Raw genomic sequence first — 20,305 nt, 5'->3', positions numbered from 1 at the left:
CAACCTCTCAGCACACATTTTAGATCACGATCAAATCCAAGTCCTGAGCAAAGGTCTCTCCTATTCACCAACCGAAAAGTTCAACAGATTCAAATGGGAAAAAGACTTAAAACTTTTTTGCAGGAAGTTACTTCTTACTAAATTTCATAATAAAATAGCTACTTCCAAAACTGACGGTACACAATCTTATCAGACAGAAACAGGTGACAACATGAATACATCAGATCTTTCTGGACTTGAACTGGAAGCATTGGAAGCTCTACAATCTTTGGATACAGAATCAACACCAACCACAGACTCCCAGTGGGAAGTCAGTACGAGGGTCATTTGTAAGAAAAGGTCTACGTTTTTCCCAACAGAGCAGACGAGCCCAGAAGTACAGATATTCACCAAATTAGTGTCTCAAGAACTTGACCATATACATCTCCGGAAGACCAGAAGTCTGTACAATTCCAATCTATCCAGGAAGGAACTTAATGCTCTCAAAGAGATTGAATCATGGCAAGATGTCATTATAAAGCCATCTGATAAAGGGGGAAACGTGGTGGTATGGCCCCGCGAACAGTATATACAGGAAGCCTATCGACAGTTGGAAGACCAAACTTGTTATCAAAGAGTATTACTGAACCCTATGGAAAATTACAAGACACTATTCAACCGGATTCTCACCGATGCTCATGCGGAAGGGACCATAACATCTTCAGAATATCAGTATCTCCAGACAACACATCCCAGCATCCCTACTTTCTACATGCTCCCCAAGATACATAAGAATATGAGGCAACCACCAGGAAGACCAATCGTATCTGGGATAGGATCTTTAACCGAAAAAGCCAGCATCTTTGTCGATCTACATCTACGACACCACGTTCTGGGTCTCCCTTCCTTTGTCCAAGACACCACAGATGTTCTTCGCAAGATTCATGATGTTAAACTGGAAACAAACCAATACTTAGTCTCTTTGGACGTTGAGGCACTGTATACTTCAATTGATCATGACAAGAGGACTTGAAGCCGTTAATTATTTTATGAACATGGAAGGCATGGAAAAATTCCATGTGTTCCTTGCCGACCTACTCCAGTTCATACTCAGGTCACAATCTCTTCACCTTCAATAACAAATTTTTTTTACAGACCAGGGGCACCGCTATGGGGGCAGCTTGTGCCCCCACGTATGCGAATATCTTTTTAGGATGGTGGGAACGCGAATTTGTGTTCACGGACAGCAATGATGTTTTCACATCCAATATCATCATGTGGGTAAGGTACATCGATGATATTCTGATGATATGGGAAGGTGATGTACAGATGCTTCTCCTGTTTATAGAACATCTTAACAACAACAACCTCAATATTCGACTTACCCACCAAATCAGTCAGGATGAACTCCCATTTTTAGATGTACTGATCTATAAAGATGTAAACAAAATGCTCTCAACAAAACTATATAGAAAGGAGACATCCTCAAACACTCTGCTGACACCAAACTAGCTCCCACTTTCCCCCAACAATTACAAACATACCCAAGGGGGAATATCTCCGTTTAAGAAGGAACTGCTCCAATGATCAAGACTTCGAGGATCAAAGCAAAGAACTCTCGAAGAGATTACGAGAAAGGGGATACAGTAACACCTCAATCAAGAAAGCCAGTAGAAACATCCAGAATATCCAGAGAGAACATCTTATCTTTGAAAAGAAACAAAAACCACAACAAGACAAGAATATCAGGTTTGTAGGGGGTTTCTGCCAAGAGTGGCGTCAGGTAAAACAAGCCATTCAAAAACACTGGGAATTCTCCATTTGGATCCCACTTTATCTCAAAAACTTGGACCACAAGTATCCATGAGCTGGAGGAGATCGAGAAACTTGAAAGATAGACTGGTGTCCAGCCATTTCCAAACTACACGAGGCAAATTACAACCCACGATCGGCACACATCCATGTGGTCATTGTAAAGCCTGTCAATATATTCTTAAGACTGACAACATTCAGGACCGCTATGGCAAAGACATTAAAATCAGACATTTCATTAACTGCTCAACAGAAGGAGTGATTTATTGCATAGTATGCACATGTGGACAAAGATACGTTGGCATGATGACCAGAGCATTCAAGCAAAGAATTCTGGAACACGTTGGATCTATTCGCAATGCGACAAAAGATCTACAAAAAATGAAGCAAATCACCTCTGTAGCACGACATTTTGTCTCTAAACATGCAGGCCGGTGGAATGAACTTAAGGTCTGTGGACTTGAGCAAGTTAAACTGGGTATACGAGGAGGAGATTTGACCAATACCCTTTTACGGAAGGAATGTGAGTGGACTTTTAGACTAAACTCACTACATCCCCAAGGACTCAATGAAACCATTAATTATGGCGCCTTTCTTTCAACTTGACCATATTACCATTAAACCATATTACCATTAAATAATAACTAATAACTAGCCTAGTAGGGACCACACTATCACACATCACTATCTCTTTCTCTCATAGCCTATTTTTATTTATCCTTCAGCCCCCCCCCCCTTTCCCCCCCCCCCCCGCCCCCCCCCCCTCTTTTTTTCATAAACCCCCCCCCCCTTCTCCTTTTCACCCTCCCCTCTATTTTCCTCCCGTCCTCCCCCTTTCTATTTATACTTTTCACAATCTATTTTTACTATACAACCTGCACAATGCAGGGCACCCCATATCCCCTTTCCTCTCACACACCATTGCATTCAACACTATCATTTCTCACGTCATGTTTTTTTCCCTTCCAACACCTCATTAACATACTCACTCTTCTTCCCCATTAACCATATTTCCAACACCTCACAAACATACACACCCCTTTTCCCCATTAACATCACAACAAACCCCCCCCCCCCCCTTTTCTTTCCCCCAACCCCCCCCCCCAATCAGTTTTTTTAACACTATCTGTTTTTAACACTACCAATTTGCATTTGCCACATTAATTCTTATACACCCACTTTTTCCTCAAACCCCTAGTTTTCAATTATATTTATTCATATATATTTATATCTTTTACCATTATTAGTTATTATTACTTATTCATATATATATTTATTTAATTATTTAATTATCTATATTTTTTTCATTTATCTATCTTATCCACACCTTAATACTCTTCTTTTTCCCGGCACATATGTGCTTAATTACACAACAATTTTTCCTCATTCTATTATGTTCACCAAACAAATTTCAAATATACTATATTCAGAATTTCCCATCGCATATGTTGCAGGCCATCTATTCACTATTCACATTGATACATGCAGGACATTCCTTGAGCTTTCACTGCAGCTCTTTTCAAACAGCCAGACCCAGAGGTAATCATTGCTACAATTATTAAACTCTGTAGCCAATTACCAATTATCTCAGCAGACTTACAAACCGGGTCTGCACCTTCAGTGTTCACACTACCCGTGAACAAGCTCGTTGTGAAACGTACGTAGGGGAGGTGGACGTGGTCACGGTGAGCGCGCTCACGTGACCAGCAGACCGGCAGGAGAGGAGACTGGGCAAGCCGCAGATCTTCACAGCTCGTTAACTCGAGCTGAACGCGGCACTGACAGCGGCACACAGCAGTACAGGAGACAGACGACAGACGGCTCTAAGTATCACTTATAGTTATATCCTGCACTTTCACGTCTCCCGCTCTCCTGCCACGCACTTATGTAATTTAAACAACAGGTGCACTGGTCCTCAAATTTTTTTCGGCAAATTATGCCAGTTATATAAGGTACATCTACAACATATGGAACAATCTGTTTCATAAGTGCTATCAATACACAGCTTATCTTTATTTGTACTTTTTTCTGTGTCAATTTTGGGCAGACACATTACAAAATAGCTACAAACTGTCATCCACTATAGCTGCAGCAATTGGAACATATATGTTGCCACTCATTTATTCCTGCATATTCAGCAGCATAATTCTTCCCTTTTTTTTCCCCACAGTTATCTTAAATATGAGCACATGAATGATTGTATATACAATTGCCAATGAAGCACAAATTATATTCGGCATGCCATATTTTTGATTAATTTATTGTGGAGATTCAGTGGATACATGTTTAGTGGTTCATTTTGGCAACAAGATTGCCACACAGACAGCATGCGGCGTTTCAGGCTCTAAGGTTCCGTATAGCCTAAGTGTGGGCAGGAGGGTTTGTGTCTTTTGTAATACATTCCCTATTCATTTATCTGCCAGACTGTCTGTACAGCTGATAAAGATATTTTTGAATAATTTTCAGCCTTAATGACATTACATTACTTTCATTATTTAATGTTTTTTTTGTTGGCGTGTCATCAGTACAACAAGGGTTTTCTTATGCCCTACTACGTGTGAAAAATCCATTGGGGATTTATGTTGCATAGCACACACAATCAAAAGCAACATGCAGGCGGCTCAGTTTGGCAAAACCGACTGATCATATGATTTAAACCTTAGTATACCTATATATTTGGAATACAATTCGGTGCAATGATGGTCAAACACATGTCTCTTCTCTAAGAGGCTATCTGCCCATTTCAAGAACCAGGTCTGTATTGTAGTTGATAGCTGCATACCAGCTGTTCAAACCGAAATCTACTACCACACCACACCGCGCATGCCCAATCTCGTCCGATCTTGGAAGCAATACGGTGTTGGGCCTGGTCAGTACTTAGGTGGTTGACCACTAAGGAATACCTGGTGTTGTAGGTTTTACTTGACGGCAATACTCAGATTATTGCACTAACCTAAAAAACAATACCTGGTGGGCACATTCCTTGATTTTGCCATATTTCATGCCGAACCTTTTTTTGCAATTTTTTGGCCTTATATATATATACATGTTTTCACCTATATATTCACAGCGGTAATTCGAAACCAATGATTCACGTTTATTTAATTACATTTTAAACAACAAAACAGGGTGTACTCCGTATTTTACCTATAAATAATTAAAAGTTACGTTTTAAATACCTAATTTATCAAATATTATCTAACTCTCCATTGTTTCCAAGAGTGAGTGCTCCCAACAAGGGTTTCTTTTTCTTTTTCTCTCTTCTCTTTATTACCAATGTAATAGACCCATGGGAGCACCATCGACAATCACCCTCCTTTTCTCTACCCACAACTTTGACAGCTTAATGGTAGATGGTGATTAATTCCGAAAGTTTTTTCGGTTGGTCGGTTTTCTTGGAAACTTACATTAATTATCTACTCATGCAACATCATTTACTCTTGTGCGGCATCCTTAACCCAATTTTCCTTTTGCATATTGTATACAACTAGAAATAGTTTTCTTAGGAATACCAGCACGGAATATTTGATAACGAACAATTTTCCAGTAACTACAGCCTTTCAGTACACCAACGGGCATAGTCCCATACATCATTAACATGAGCTTCAGTTTAAAGCAGGAATTGTCCTACAAACATAGGAATAGAGAAAACTTAGATGAAATTTTTCCGAGCAACGTAGTAGATACAGAACCACATACCAACTGGGAATCTGATTTTGTACAACTCAAACAATTACTGCACAAACAAATAAGAACCAGTTGGGACCTCACTACATTAGAGAACTACCTTAAGAACAAAATTGCACCACGCGGCCTTAGGCCAAGAGTTTTTCCCACTTTCAGCCTGGCCAGTGAAAATCTTAAAACTGATTGGGACAACTGTCTCCTCAAATGCTCCATGGAACTCATGGGCATTTTGATTAAACACAACCATCTCATACTCGAGGGCTGTGAACGTGACCTGGACGATTTAAGTAAGAAATTGGAGCCCTGGGAGAAAGATACACAATTTCAACGCTGTTTCGAGAAAAACAAACAAGACCTTCTAACATACGAACAAACCATCATCGACAGAAAAAGAAATAAATTTGCTAGAGATAAAAAGGACTTTGCATCGGGCAAAATATTCAAGTGGAATAAGCCCTCCTGGCAATCGCGACCCCCTAGAAACCCTGAACACTACTCTTCATCAGATATAGAGACATCTGGAACTGAAGATATTCCGGAATATATCCCCAACGCATCAGTAACCACAAACTTCAGAGGTGAGAGTAACAGTTCCTCCCAATATCATCAACAGCATTTTTTAGGGGATCCCCCCAGGGGAAGGGGATCAAGGCACCCAGCAAACGAAAGACAAGGAGGGGGCGCAAGAGGAGGAAGAGGCCGTCAACAACAGTGGGATCAACTACCACCGAGAAGACAACCAGTACGGAATTCACGCAGAAGGTAACTTCAGTCTTCCCAATATCAACGGATACTTCTTCACAACTCAAGATTATCAACCTCTCAGCACACATTTTAGATCACGATCAAATCCAAGTCCTGAGCAAAGGTCTCTCCTATTCACCAACCGAAAAGTTCAACAGATTCAAATGGGAAAAAGACTTAAAACTTTTTTGCAGGAAGTTACTTCTTACTAAATTTCATAATAAAATAGCTACTTCCAAAACTGACGGTACACAATCTTATCAGACAGAAACAGGTGACAACATGAATACATCAGATCTTTCTGGACTTGAACTGGAAGCATTGGAAGCTCTACAATCTTTGGATACAGAATCAACACCAACCACAGACTCCCAGTGGGAAGTCAGTACGAGGGTCATTTGTAAGAAAAGGTCTACGTTTTTCCCAACAGAGCAGACGAGCCCAGAAGTACAGATATTCACCAAATTAGTGTCTCAAGAACTTGACCATATACATCTCCGGAAGACCAGAAGTCTGTACAATTCCAATCTATCCAGGAAGGAACTTAATGCTCTCAAAGAGATTGAATCATGGCAAGATGTCATTATAAAGCCATCTGATAAAGGGGGAAACGTGGTGGTATGGCCCCGCGAACAGTATATACAGGAAGCCTATCGACAGTTGGAAGACCAAACTTGTTATCAAAGAGTATTACTGAACCCTATGGAAAATTACAAGACACTATTCAACCGGATTCTCACCGATGCTCATGCGGAAGGGACCATAACATCTTCAGAATATCAGTATCTCCAGACAACACATCCCAGCATCCCTACTTTCTACATGCTCCCCAAGATACATAAGAATATGAGGCAACCACCAGGAAGACCAATCGTATCTGGGATAGGATCTTTAACCGAAAAAGCCAGCATCTTTGTCGATCTACATCTACGACACCACGTTCTGGGTCTCCCTTCCTTTGTCCAAGACACCACAGATGTTCTTCGCAAGATTCATGATGTTAAACTGGAAACAAACCAATACTTAGTCTCTTTGGACGTTGAGGCACTGTATACTTCAATTGATCATGACAGAGGACTTGAAGCCGTTAATTATTTTATGAACATGGAAGGCATGGAAAAATTCCATGTGTTCCTTGCCGACCTACTCCAGTTCATACTCAGTCACAATCTCTTCACCTTCAATAACAAATTTTTTTTACAGACCAGGGGCACCGCTATGGGGGCAGCTTGTGCCCCCACGTATGCGAATATCTTTTTAGGATGGTGGGAACGCGAATTTGTGTTCACGGACAGCAATGATGTTTTCACATCCAATATCATCATGTGGGTAAGGTACATCGATGATATTCTGATGATATGGGAAGGTGATGTACAGATGCTTCTCCTGTTTATAGAACATCTTAACAACAACAACCTCAATATTCGACTTACCCACCAAATCAGTCAGGATGAACTCCCATTTTTAGATGTACTGATCTATAAAGATGTAAACAAAATGCTCTCAACAAAACTATATAGAAAGGAGACATCCTCAAACACTCTGCTACACCAAACTAGCTCCCACTTTCCCCCAACAATTACAAACATACCCAAGGGGGAATATCTCCGTTTAAGAAGGAACTGCTCCAATGATCAAGACTTCGAGGATCAAAGCAAAGAACTCTCGAAGAGATTACGAGAAAGGGGATACAGTAACACCTCAATCAAGAAAGCCAGTAGAAACATCCAGAATATCCAGAGAGAACATCTTATCTTTGAAAAGAAACAAAAACCACAACAAGACAAGAATATCAGGTTTGTAGGGGGTTTCTGCCAAGAGTGGCGTCAGGTAAAACAAGCCATTCAAAAACACTGGGGAATTCTCCATTTGGATCCCACTTTATCTCAAAAACTTGGACCACAAGTATCCATGAGCTGGAGGAGATCGAGAAACTTGAAAGATAGACTGGTGTCCAGCCATTTCCAAACTACACGAGGCAAATTACAACCCACGATCGGCACACATCCATGTGGTCATTGTAAAGCCTGTCAATATATTCTTAAGACTGACAACATTCAGGACCGCTATGGCAAAGACATTAAAATCAGACATTTCATTAACTGCTCAACAGAAGGAGTGATTTATTGCATAGTATGCACATGTGGACAAAGATACGTTGGCATGATGACCAGAGCATTCAAGCAAAGAATTCTGGAACACGTTGGATCTATTCGCAATGCGACAAAAGATCTACAAAAAATGAAGCAAATCACCTCTGTAGCACGACATTTTGTCTCTAAACATGCAGGCCGGTGGAATGAACTTAAGGTCTGTGGACTTGAGCAAGTTAAACTGGGTATACGAGGAGGAGATTTGACCAATACCCTTTTACGGAAGGAATGTGAGTGGACTTTTAGACTAAACTCACTACATCCCCAAGGACTCAATGAAACCATTAATTATGGCGCCTTTCTTTCAACTTGACCATATTACCATTAAACCATATTACCATTAAATAATAACTAATAACTAGCCTAGTAGGGACCACACTATCACACATCACTATCTCTTTCTCTCATAGCCTATTTTTATTTATCCTTCAGCCCCCCCCCCCCCTTTCCCCCCCCCCCGCCCCCCCCCCCCTCTTTTTTTCATAAACCCCCCCCCCCTTCTCCTTTTCACCCTCCCCTCTATTTTCCTCCCGTCCTCCCCCTTTCTATTTATACTTTTCACAATCTATTTTTACTATACAACCTGCACAATGCAGGGCACCCCATATCCCCTTTCCTCTCACACACCATTGCATTCAACACTATCATTTCTCACGCCATGTTTTTTTCCCTTCCAACACCTCATTAACATACTCACTCTTCTTCCCCATTAACCATATTTCCAACACCTCACAAACATACACACCCCTTTTCCCCATTAACATCACAACAAACCCCCCCCCCCCTTTTCTTTCCCCCAACCCCCCCCCCCCAATCAGTTTTTTTAACACTATCTGTTTTTAACACTACCAATTTGCATTTGCCACATTAATTCTTATACACCCACTTTTTCCTCAAACCCCTAGTTTTCAATTATATTTATTCATATATATTTATATCTTTTACCATTATTAGTTATTATTACTTATTCATATATATATTTATTTAATTATTTAATTATCTATATTTTTTTCATTTATCTATCTTATCCACACCTTAATACTCTTCTTTTTCCCGGCACATATGTGCTTAATTACACAACAATTTTTCCTCATTCTATTATGTTCACCAAACAAATTTCAAATATACTATATTCAGAATTTCCCATCGCATATGTTGCAGGCCATCTATTCACTATTCACATTGATACATGCAGGACATTCCTTGAGCTTTCACTGCAGCTCTTTTCAAACAGCCAGACCCAGAGGTAATCATTGCTACAATTATTAAACTCTGTAGCCAATTACCAATTATCTCAGCAGACTTACAAACCGGGTCTGCACCTTCAGTGTTCACACTACCCGTGAACAAGCTCGTTGTGAAACGTACGTAGGGGAGGTGGACGTGGTCACGGTGAGCGCGCTCACGTGACCAGCAGACCGGCAGGAGAGGAGACTGGGCAAGCCGCAGATCTTCACAGCTCGTTAACTCGAGCTGAACGCGGCACTGACAGCGGCACACAGCAGTACAGGAGACAGACGACAGACGGCTCTAAGTATCACTTATAGTTATATCCTGCACTTTCACGTCTCCCGCTCTCCTGCCACGCACTTATGTAATTTAAACAACAGGTGCACTGGTCCTCAAATTTTTTTCGGCAAATTATGCCAGTTATATAAGGTACATCTACAACATATGGAACAATCTGTTTCATAAGTGCTATCAATACACAGCTTATCTTTATTTGTACTTTTTTCTGTGTCAATTTTGGGCAGACACATTACAAAATAGCTACAAACTGTCATCCACTATAGCTGCAGCAATTGGAACATATATGTTGCCACTCATTTATTCCATTATTGCATATTCAGCAGCATAATTCTTCCCTTTTTTTTCCCCACAGTTATCTTAAATATGAGCACATGAATGATTGTATATACAATTGCCAATGAAGCACAAATTATATTCGGCATGCCATATTTTTGATTAATTTATTGTGGAGATTCAGTGGATACATGTTTAGTGGTTCATTTTGGCAACAAGATTGCCACACAGACAGCATGCGGCGTTTCAGGCTCTAAGGTTCCGTATAGCCTAAGTGTGGGCAGGAGGGTTTGTGTCTTTTGTAATACATTCCCTATTCATTTATCTGCCAGACTGTCTGTACAGCTGATAAAGATATTTTTGAATAATTTTCAGCCTTAATGACATTACATTACTTTCATTATTTAATGTTTTTTTTGTTGGCGTGTCATCAGTACAACAAGGGTTTTCTTATGCCCTACTACGTGTGAAAAATCCATTGGGGATTTATGTTGCATAGCACACACAATCAAAAGCAACATGCAGGCGGCTCAGTTTGGCAAAACCGACTGATCATATGATTTAAACCTTAGTATACCTATATATTTGGAATACAATTCGGTGCAATGATGGTCAAACACATGTCTCTTCTCTAAGAGGCTATCTGCCCATTTCAAGAACCAGGTCTGTATTGTAGTTGATAGCTGCATACCAGCTGTTCAAACCGAAATCTACTACCACACCACACCGCGCATGCCCAATCTCGTCCGATCTTGGAAGCAATACGGTGTTGGGCCTGGTCAGTACTTAGGTGGTTGACCACTAAGGAATACCTGGTGTTGTAGGTTTTACTTGACGGCAATACTCAGATTATTGCACTAACCTAAAAAACAATACCTGGTGGGCACATTCCTTGATTTTGCCATATTTCATGCCGAACCTTTTTTTGCAATTTTTTGGCCTTATATATATACATGTTTTCACCTATATATTCACAGCGGTAATTCGAAACCAATGATTCACGTTTATTTAATTACATTTTAAACAACAAAACAGGGTGTACTCCGTATTTTACCTATAAATAATTAAAAGTTACGTTTTAAATACCTAATTTATCAAATATTATCTAACTCTCCATTGTTTCCAAGAGTGAGTGCTCCCAACAAGGGTTTCTTTTTCTTTTTCTCTCTTCTCTTTATTACCAATGTAATAGACCCATGGGAGCACCATCGACAATCACCCTCCTTTTCTCTACCCACAACTTTGACAGCTTAATGGTAGATGGTGATTAATTCCGAAAGTTTTTTCGGTTGGTCGGTTTTCTTGGAAACTTACATTAATTATCTACTCATGCAACATCATTTACTCTTGTGCGGCATCCTTAACCCAATTTTCCTTTTGCATATTGTATACAACTAGAAATAGTTTTCTTAGGAATACCAGCACGGAATATTTGATAACGAACAATTTTCCAGTAACTACAGCCTTTCAGTACACCAACGGGCATAGTCCCATACATCATTAACATGAGCTTCAGTTTAAAGCAGGAATTGTCCTACAAACATAGGAATAGAGAAAACTTAGATGAAATTTTTCCGAGCAACGTAGTAGATACAGAACCACATACCAACTGGGAATCTGATTTTGTACAACTCAAACAATTACTGCACAAACAAATAAGAACCAGTTGGGACCTCACTACATTAGAGAACTACCTTAAGAACAAAATTGCACCACGCGGCCTTAGGCCAAGAGTTTTTCCCACTTTCAGCCTGGCCAGTGAAAATCTTAAAACTGATTGGGACAACTGTCTCCTCAAATGCTCCATGGAACTCATGGGCATTTTGATTAAACACAACCATCTCATACTCGAGGGCTGTGAACGTGACCTGGACGATTTAAGTAAGAAATTGGAGCCCTGGGAGAAAGATACACAATTTCAACGCTGTTTCGAGAAAAACAAACAAGACCTTCTAACATACGAACAAACCATCATCGACAGAAAAAGAAATAAATTTGCTAGAGATAAAAAGGACTTTGCATCGGGCAAAATATTCAAGTGGAATAAGCCCTCCTGGCAATCGCGACCCCCTAGAAACCCTGAACACTACTCTTCATCAGATATAGAGACATCTGGAACTGAAGATATTCCGGAATATATCCCCAACGCATCAGTAACCACAAACTTCAGAGGTGAGAGTAACAGTTCCTCCCAATATCATCAACAGCATTTTTTAGGGGATCCCCCCAGGGGAAGGGGATCAAGGCACCCAGCAAACGAAAGACAAGGAGGGGGCGCAAGAGGAGGAAGAGGCCGTCAACAACAGTGGGATCAACTACCACCGAGAAGACAACCAGTACGGAATTCACGCAGAAGGTAACTTCAGTCTTCCCAATATCAACGGATACTTCTTCACAACTCAAGATTATCAACCTCTCAGCACACATTTTAGATCACGATCAAATCCAAGTCCTGAGCAAAGGTCTCTCCTATTCACCAACCGAAAAGTTCAACAGATTCAAATGGGAAAAAGACTTAAAACTTTTTTGCAGGAAGTTACTTCTTACTAAATTTCATAATAAAATAGCTACTTCCAAAACTGACGGTACACAATCTTATCAGACAGAAACAGGTGACAACATGAATACATCAGATCTTTCTGGACTTGAACTGGAAGCATTGGAAGCTCTACAATCTTTGGATACAGAATCAACACCAACCACAGACTCCCAGTGGGAAGTCAGTACGAGGGTCATTTGTAAGAAAAGGTCTACGTTTTTCCCAACAGAGCAGACGAGCCCAGAAGTACAGATATTCACCAAATTAGTGTCTCAAGAACTTGACCATATACATCTCCGGAAGACCAGAAGTCTGTACAATTCCAATCTATCCAGGAAGGAACTTAATGCTCTCAAAGAGATTGAATCATGGCAAGATGTCATTATAAAGCCATCTGATAAAGGGGGAAACGTGGTGGTATGGCCCCGCGAACAGTATATACAGGAAGCCTATCGACAGTTGGAAGACCAAACTTGTTATCAAAGAGTATTACTGAACCCTATGGAAAATTACAAGACACTATTCAACCGGATTCTCACCGATGCTCATGCGGAAGGGACCATAACATCTTCAGAATATCAGTATCTCCAGACAACACATCCCAGCATCCCTACTTTCTACATGCTCCCCAAGATACATAAGAATATGAGGCAACCACCAGGAAGACCAATCGTATCTGGGATAGGATCTTTAACCGAAAAAGCCAGCATCTTTGTCGATCTACATCTACGACACCACGTTCTGGGTCTCCCTTCCTTTGTCCAAGACACCACAGATGTTCTTCGCAAGATTCATGATGTTAAACTGGAAACAAACCAATACTTAGTCTCTTTGGACGTTGAGGCACTGTATACTTCAATTGATCATGACAGAGGACTTGAAGCCGTTAATTATTTTATGAACATGGAAGGCATGGAAAAATTCCATGTGTTCCTTGCCGACCTACTCCAGTTCATACTCAGTCACAATCTCTTCACCTTCAATAACAAATTTTTTTTACAGACCAGGGGCACCGCTATGGGGGCAGCTTGTGCCCCCACGTATGCGAATATCTTTTTAGGATGGTGGGAACGCGAATTTGTGTTCACGGACAGCAATGATGTTTTCACATCCAATATCATCATGTGGGTAAGGTACATCGATGATATTCTGATGATATGGGAAGGTGATGTACAGATGCTTCTCCTGTTTATAGAACATCTTAACAACAACAACCTCAATATTCGACTTACCCACCAAATCAGTCAGGATGAACTCCCATTTTTAGATGTACTGATCTATAAAGATGTAAACAAAATGCTCTCAACAAAACTATATAGAAAGGAGACATCCTCAAACACTCTGCTACACCAAACTAGCTCCCACTTTCCCCCAACAATTACAAACATACCCAAGGGGGAATATCTCCGTTTAAGAAGGAACTGCTCCAATGATCAAGACTTCGAGGATCAAAGCAAAGAACTCTCGAAGAGATTACGAGAAAGGGGATACAGTAACACCTCAATCAAGAAAGCCAGTAGAAACATCCAGAATATCCAGAGAGAACATCTTATCTTTGAAAAGAAACAAAAACCACAACAAGACAAGAATATCAGGTTTGTAGGGGGTTTCTGCCAAGAGTGGCGTCAGGTAAAACAAGCCATTCAAAAACACTGGGGAATTCTCCATTTGGATCCCACTTTATCTCAAAAACTTGGACCACAAGTATCCATGAGCTGGAGGAGATCGAGAAACTTGAAAGATAGACTGGTGTCCAGCCATTTCCAAACTACACGAGGCAAATTACAACCCACGATCGGCACACATCCATGTGGTCATTGTAAAGCCTGTCAATATATTCTTAAGACTGACAACATTCAGGACCGCTATGGCAAAGACATTAAAATCAGACATTTCATTAACTGCTCAACAGAAGGAGTGATTTATTGCATAGTATGCACATGTGGACAAAGATACGTTGGCATGATGACCAGAGCATTCAAGCAAAGAATTCTGGAACACGTTGGATCTATTCGCAATGCGACAAAAGATCTACAAAAAATGAAGCAAATCACCTCTGTAGCACGACATTTTGTCTCTAAACATGCAGGCCGGTGGAATGAACTTAAGGTCTGTGGACTTGAGCAAGTTAAACTGGGTATACGAGGAGGAGATTTGACCAATACCCTTTTACGGAAGGAATGTGAGTGGACTTTTAGACTAAACTCACTACATCCCCAAGGACTCAATGAAACCATTAATTATGGCGCCTTTCTTTCAACTTGACCATATTACCATTAAACCATATTACCATTAAATAATAACTAATAACTAGCCTAGTAGGGACCACACTATCACACATCACTATCTCTTTCTCTCATAGCCTATTTTTATTTATCCTTCAGCCCCCCCCCCCCTTTCCCCCCCCCCGCCCCCCCCCCCCTCTTTTTTTCATAAACCCCCCCCCCCTTCTCCTTTTCACCCTCCCCTCTATTTTCCTCCCGTCCTCCCCCTTTCTATTTATACTTTTCACAATCTATTTTTACTATACAACCTGCACAATGCAGGGCACCCCATATCCCCTTTCCTCTCACACACCATTGCATTCAACACTATCATTTCTCACGCCATGTTTTTTTCCCTTCCAACACCTCATTAACATACTCACTCTTCTTCCCCATTAACCATATTTCCAACACCTCACAAACATACACACCCCTTTTCCCCATTAACATCACAACAAACCCCCCCCCCCCTTTTCTTTCCCCCAACCCCCCCCCCCCAATCAGTTTTTTTAACACTATCTGTTTTTAACACTACCAATTTGCATTTGCCACATTAATTCTTATACACCCACTTTTTCCTCAAACCCCTAGTTTTCAATTATATTTATTCATATATATTTATATCTTTTACCATTATTAGTTATTATTACTTATTCATATATATATTTATTTAATTATTTAATTATCTATATTTTTTTCATTTATCTATCTTATCCACACCTTAATACTCTTCTTTTTCCCGGCACATATGTGCTTAATTACACAACAATTTTTCCTCATTCTATTATGTTCACCAAACAAATTTCAAATATACTATATTCAGAATTTCCCATCGCATATGTTGCAGGCCATCTATTCACTATTCACATTGATACATGCAGGACATTCCTTGAGCTTTCACTGCAGCTCTTTTCAAACAGCCAGACCCAGAGGTAATCATTGCTACAATTATTAAACTCTGTAGCCAATTACCAATTATCTCAGCAGACTTACAAACCGGGTCTGCACCTTCAGTGTTCACACTACCCGTGAACAAGCTCGTTGTGAAACGTACGTAGGGGAGGTGGACGTGGTCACGGTGAGCGCGCTCACGTGACCAGCAGACCGGCAGGAGAGGAGACTGGGCAAGCCGCAGATCTTCACAGCTCGTTAACTCGAGCTGAACGCGGCACTGACAGCGGCACACAGCAGTACAGGAGACAGACGACAGACGGCTCTAAGTATCACTTATAGTTATATCCTGCACTTTCACGTCTCCCGCTCTCCTGCCACGCACTTATGTAATTTAAACAACAGGTGCACTGGTCCTCAAATTTTTTTCGGCAAATTATGCCAGTTATATAAGGTACATCTACAACATATGGAACAATCTGTTTCATAAGTGCTATCAATACACAGCTTATCTTTATTTGTACTTTTTTCTGTGTCAATTTTGGGCAGACACATTACAAAATAGCTACAAACTGTCATCCACTATAGCTGCAGCAATTGGAACATATATGTTGCCACTCATTTATTCCATTATTGCATATTCAGCAGCATAATTCTTCCCTTTTTTTTCCCCACAGTTATCTTAAATATGAGCACATGAATGATTGTATATACAATTGCCAATGAAGCACAAATTATATTCGGCATGCCATATTTTTGATTAATTTATTGTGGAGATTCAGTGGATACATGTTTAGTGGTTCATTTTGGCAACAAGATTGCCACACAGACAGCATGCGGCGTTTCAGGCTCTAAGGTTCCGTATAGCCTAAGTGTGGGCAGGAGGGTTTGTGTCTTTTGTAATACATTCCCTATTCATTTATCTGCCAGACTGTCTGTACAGCTGATAAAGATATTTTTGAATAATTTTCAGCCTTAATGACATTACATTACTTTCATTATTTAATGTTTTTTTTGTTGGCGTGTCATCAGTACAACAAGGGTTTTCTTATGCCCTACTACGTGTGAAAAATCCATTGGGGATTTATGTTGCATAGCACACACAATCAAAAGCAACATGCAGGCGGCTCAGTTTGGCAAAACCGACTGATCATATGATTTAAACCTTAGTATACCTATATATTTGGAATACAATTCGGTGCAATGATGGTCAAACACATGTCTCTTCTCTAAGAGGCTATCTGCCCATTTCAAGAACCAGGTCTGTATTGTAGTTGATAGCTGCATACCAGCTGTTCAAACCGAAATCTACTACCACACCACACCGCGCATGCCCAATCTCGTCCGATCTTGGAAGCAATACGGTGTTGGGCCTGGTCAGTACTTAGGTGGTTGACCACTAAGGAATACCTGGTGTTGTAGGTTTTACTTGACGGCAATACTCAGATTATTGCACTAACCTAAAAAACAATACCTGGTGGGCACATTCCTTGATTTTGCCATATTTCATGCCGAACCTTTTTTTGCAATTTTTTGGCCTTATATATATACATGTTTTCACCTATATATTCACAGCGGTAATTCGAAACCAATGATTCACGTTTATTTAATTACATTTTAAACAACAAAACAGGGTGTACTCCGTATTTTACCTATAAATAATTAAAAGTTACGTTTTAAATACCTAATTTATCAAATATTATCTAACTCTCCATTGTTTCCAAGAGTGAGTGCTCCCAACAAGGGTTTCTTTTTCTTTTTCTCTCTTCTCTTTATTACCAATAATATTATATCAGAATGCAAGGCAGCATAACTTGTTGAGGCTCTAAAATATTTTCATGAAGGGCATTGTGTACTTTTAAAGTTCCCTCATCTGAATACTGGAACATGGGCTAAAAGGGATGTAGTCAAAATGTCTACACCACAATCTAGACAGTCATGATGTTGACATTGTTAAAATGTCAGCATGTGAAATATTAATATCAACATTAGGTTTATGCTGTGGGGGGAAGTTGGGGGGGGTTAGGGATAGGGAAATGCTACTGCATCTCTCTCTCTCTCTCTCTCTCTCTCTCTCTCTCTCCCATATATATATATCTATATCATTCTTCCAATACTGTGTGTTTCCTACTTATTAGAATGGCAGCAACCTTTAGACGTAGCATGGATAATGTGACATTTACAGATTCCTGCACTAAAAGACCCTGTCTTTACAGGTTTTACGACAGCATTTCAGGTGGCTCCAAAGGTGTCGCAGAGTCCCGGCCGGCCATCATACTGGACTTGCCATGATAATATTCTGTGTCCTACTCCTGAAGAACAGTACCTGATGGAGAGAAATAAATGGTCACTTTGGGACACCAAAATCTCTGGAGAATGCCAAGAGTTTCAGCAAGTTGTGGGGCTGTCCTGTACTCCTGATCATAGCAGGGATTCCATCAAGGATAGAGTGAAGACAGAAAACCAGCCAGAGAAAGTCAAGCTACCACATATGGAGATAACTCTGTTTGGGCGCAAAGGGGTTAGAAGGTATTCATGCTTGGAGTGTGGGAAAGACTTTCTACAAAGTTCACACCTCAAGTCGCACCAGAAAGTGCACACAGGAGAGAAAGCACATGTCTGCGAAGAGTGTGGGGTGCATTTTGCAGAAAGGAGTAGACTCATAAAGCACAGAAGGACGCACATGGGCGAGAAACCATACGAGTGTCTCAGGTGTGGTAAAAGGTTTTCGCAGAGTTCTCATCTCAGTATACACCAGAAAACGCACATGAAGCAACCATGTCCTGAGTGTGGGCACCTCATATCTAGTAGCACCAAGCTACAGCCTGCTCAGAAAGACTGTTCACAGTGTAACCAGCGCCGCATGGAAAGGCTAAATGTCATCAGCCAACGAAAACAGAAAAAAAGAGAGAAGATTTACCAGTGTACTCAGTGTGAAAAGTGCTTCACCCGCAGCGACAACCTTGCAGTCCACTACAGAACTCACACAGGGGAGAAACCGTACGCCTGTTCTGACTGTGGGAAAATGTTTACAGACAGGTCAAACCTTGTCAGCCATTTGAGAACTCACACAGGAGAGAAGCCATATACCTGCACAGAATGTGGAAAAAGCTTTCCCTATAACACTGCACTAGTTATACACAAGAGAGCACACAGTGGAGAGAAGCCATATATATGTAGTGAGTGTGGGAAAAGCTTTATTTGCAACTCACGGCTAGTTGTACACATGAAAGATCACACAGGGGAAAGGCCATTCGGCTGCGATGTGTGTGGTAAAAGTTTTTCGTGCAGTGCGTCTCTTGTAAAGCACCAGATTATACACACTGGGGAAAGGCCGTATATCTGCATGGAGTGTGGTAAAACTTTCATTCGGGGGTCCCACCTTGCGATACATCATAGAACTCACACAGGGGAGAAACCGTACATGTGTTCAGATTGCGGGAAAGAATTTGCAGATAAATCCAATCTGACAAGCCACCAGCGAACCCACAAAGCAGAGAAAAACTACGAGTGTAAAGAATGTGGGCGGAGGTTCACACAGAGCTCCACATTGCTTAAACACCAGCTAATTCACACAAAAGAAAAGCCCTTTGCCTGCCCTGAATGCGGAAAACTCTTCTCTCAACGCGCAAATCTTCTCATTCACCTGCGGTCGCACACTGGAGAGAGGCCATACATGTGTGTCGTGTGTGACAGAAGCTTTTCCCACCAGTCACATCTTGTTAAACATCAGAAAATTCATAAATGATACAGCAATCCATGATATATGCAGCTACTATTAACATATGCAAACTGAATATTTTTAGATTCTAGACAAATCCTGATCTCTCATGGAATTAACTTTGTATGCTTGCCTTAAAGTAGACTAGCCACTAATAAAAATTAAATAAATCCAGAGGCAGATGTTTTTGTATCAATATACATGAGAATGCTTCCGTTACTGGAATGGGATGTAGTGACATATTGCTACAGTGATATTATTATTTTCAAGTGAAACAATATACTTATGGATTTATATTTGTGGTAGCAAGTATTATTATTAGTATTATTATCCTTTCTCATACGTCCTAGAGGATGCTGGGGATGCTTCAAGAACCATGGAGTATTGACGGGATCCGCAGGAGACATGGGCACACTATAAGACTTTGAATGGGTGTAAACTGGCTCCTCCCTCTATGCCCCTCCTCCAGACTCCAGTTAGATTCTGTGCCCAGTGAGACTGGATGCACACTGAGGAGCTCTCCTGAGTTTCTCAGAAAAAATACTTTATTTAGTTTTGTTATTTTCAGGGAGACCTGCTTGCTACAGGCTCCCTGCATCGTGGGAGTGAGGAGAGAGAAGCAGACCTACTTCTTAAGAGTTCAAGGGCTCTGCTTCTTAGGCTACTGGACACCATTAGCTCCAGAGGGTTCGATCACTACGGTACGCCTAGC

General features: G+C 40.7%; 1 protein-coding gene and 3 pseudogenes across 3 annotated transcripts in view; all 4 read left to right on the top strand.

Moving 5' to 3' along the window:
- LOC134936493 (zinc finger protein 569-like) overlaps positions 1-19,998 on the top strand; it is an 80,918-nt gene extending 60,920 nt beyond the window's left edge. For all 3 annotated transcript variants that reach the window (XM_063931552.1, XM_063931551.1, XM_063931550.1), the window contains exon 4: positions 18,089-19,998. In XM_063931552.1, coding sequence (XP_063787622.1) covers positions 18,089-19,620 — 1,532 coding nt within the window. In that variant the 3' untranslated portion in view covers positions 19,621-19,998. The remainder of the gene's footprint in view (positions 1-18,088) is intronic.
- LOC134937130 (5S ribosomal RNA) lies at positions 4,591-4,709 on the top strand (annotated as a pseudogene).
- LOC134937129 (5S ribosomal RNA) lies at positions 10,887-11,005 on the top strand (annotated as a pseudogene).
- LOC134937128 (5S ribosomal RNA) lies at positions 17,179-17,297 on the top strand (annotated as a pseudogene).
- Positions 19,999-20,305: the final 307 nt, after the last annotated feature.

Source organism: Pseudophryne corroboree, chromosome 6 (genome assembly GCF_028390025.1).
Source record: "Pseudophryne corroboree isolate aPseCor3 chromosome 6, aPseCor3.hap2, whole genome shotgun sequence".
Taxonomy (NCBI): Eukaryota; Metazoa; Chordata; class Amphibia; order Anura; family Myobatrachidae; genus Pseudophryne; species Pseudophryne corroboree.
The sequence above is the reverse complement of the archived record's forward strand: the minus strand, read 5'-3'. Positions and strand labels throughout refer to the sequence as shown.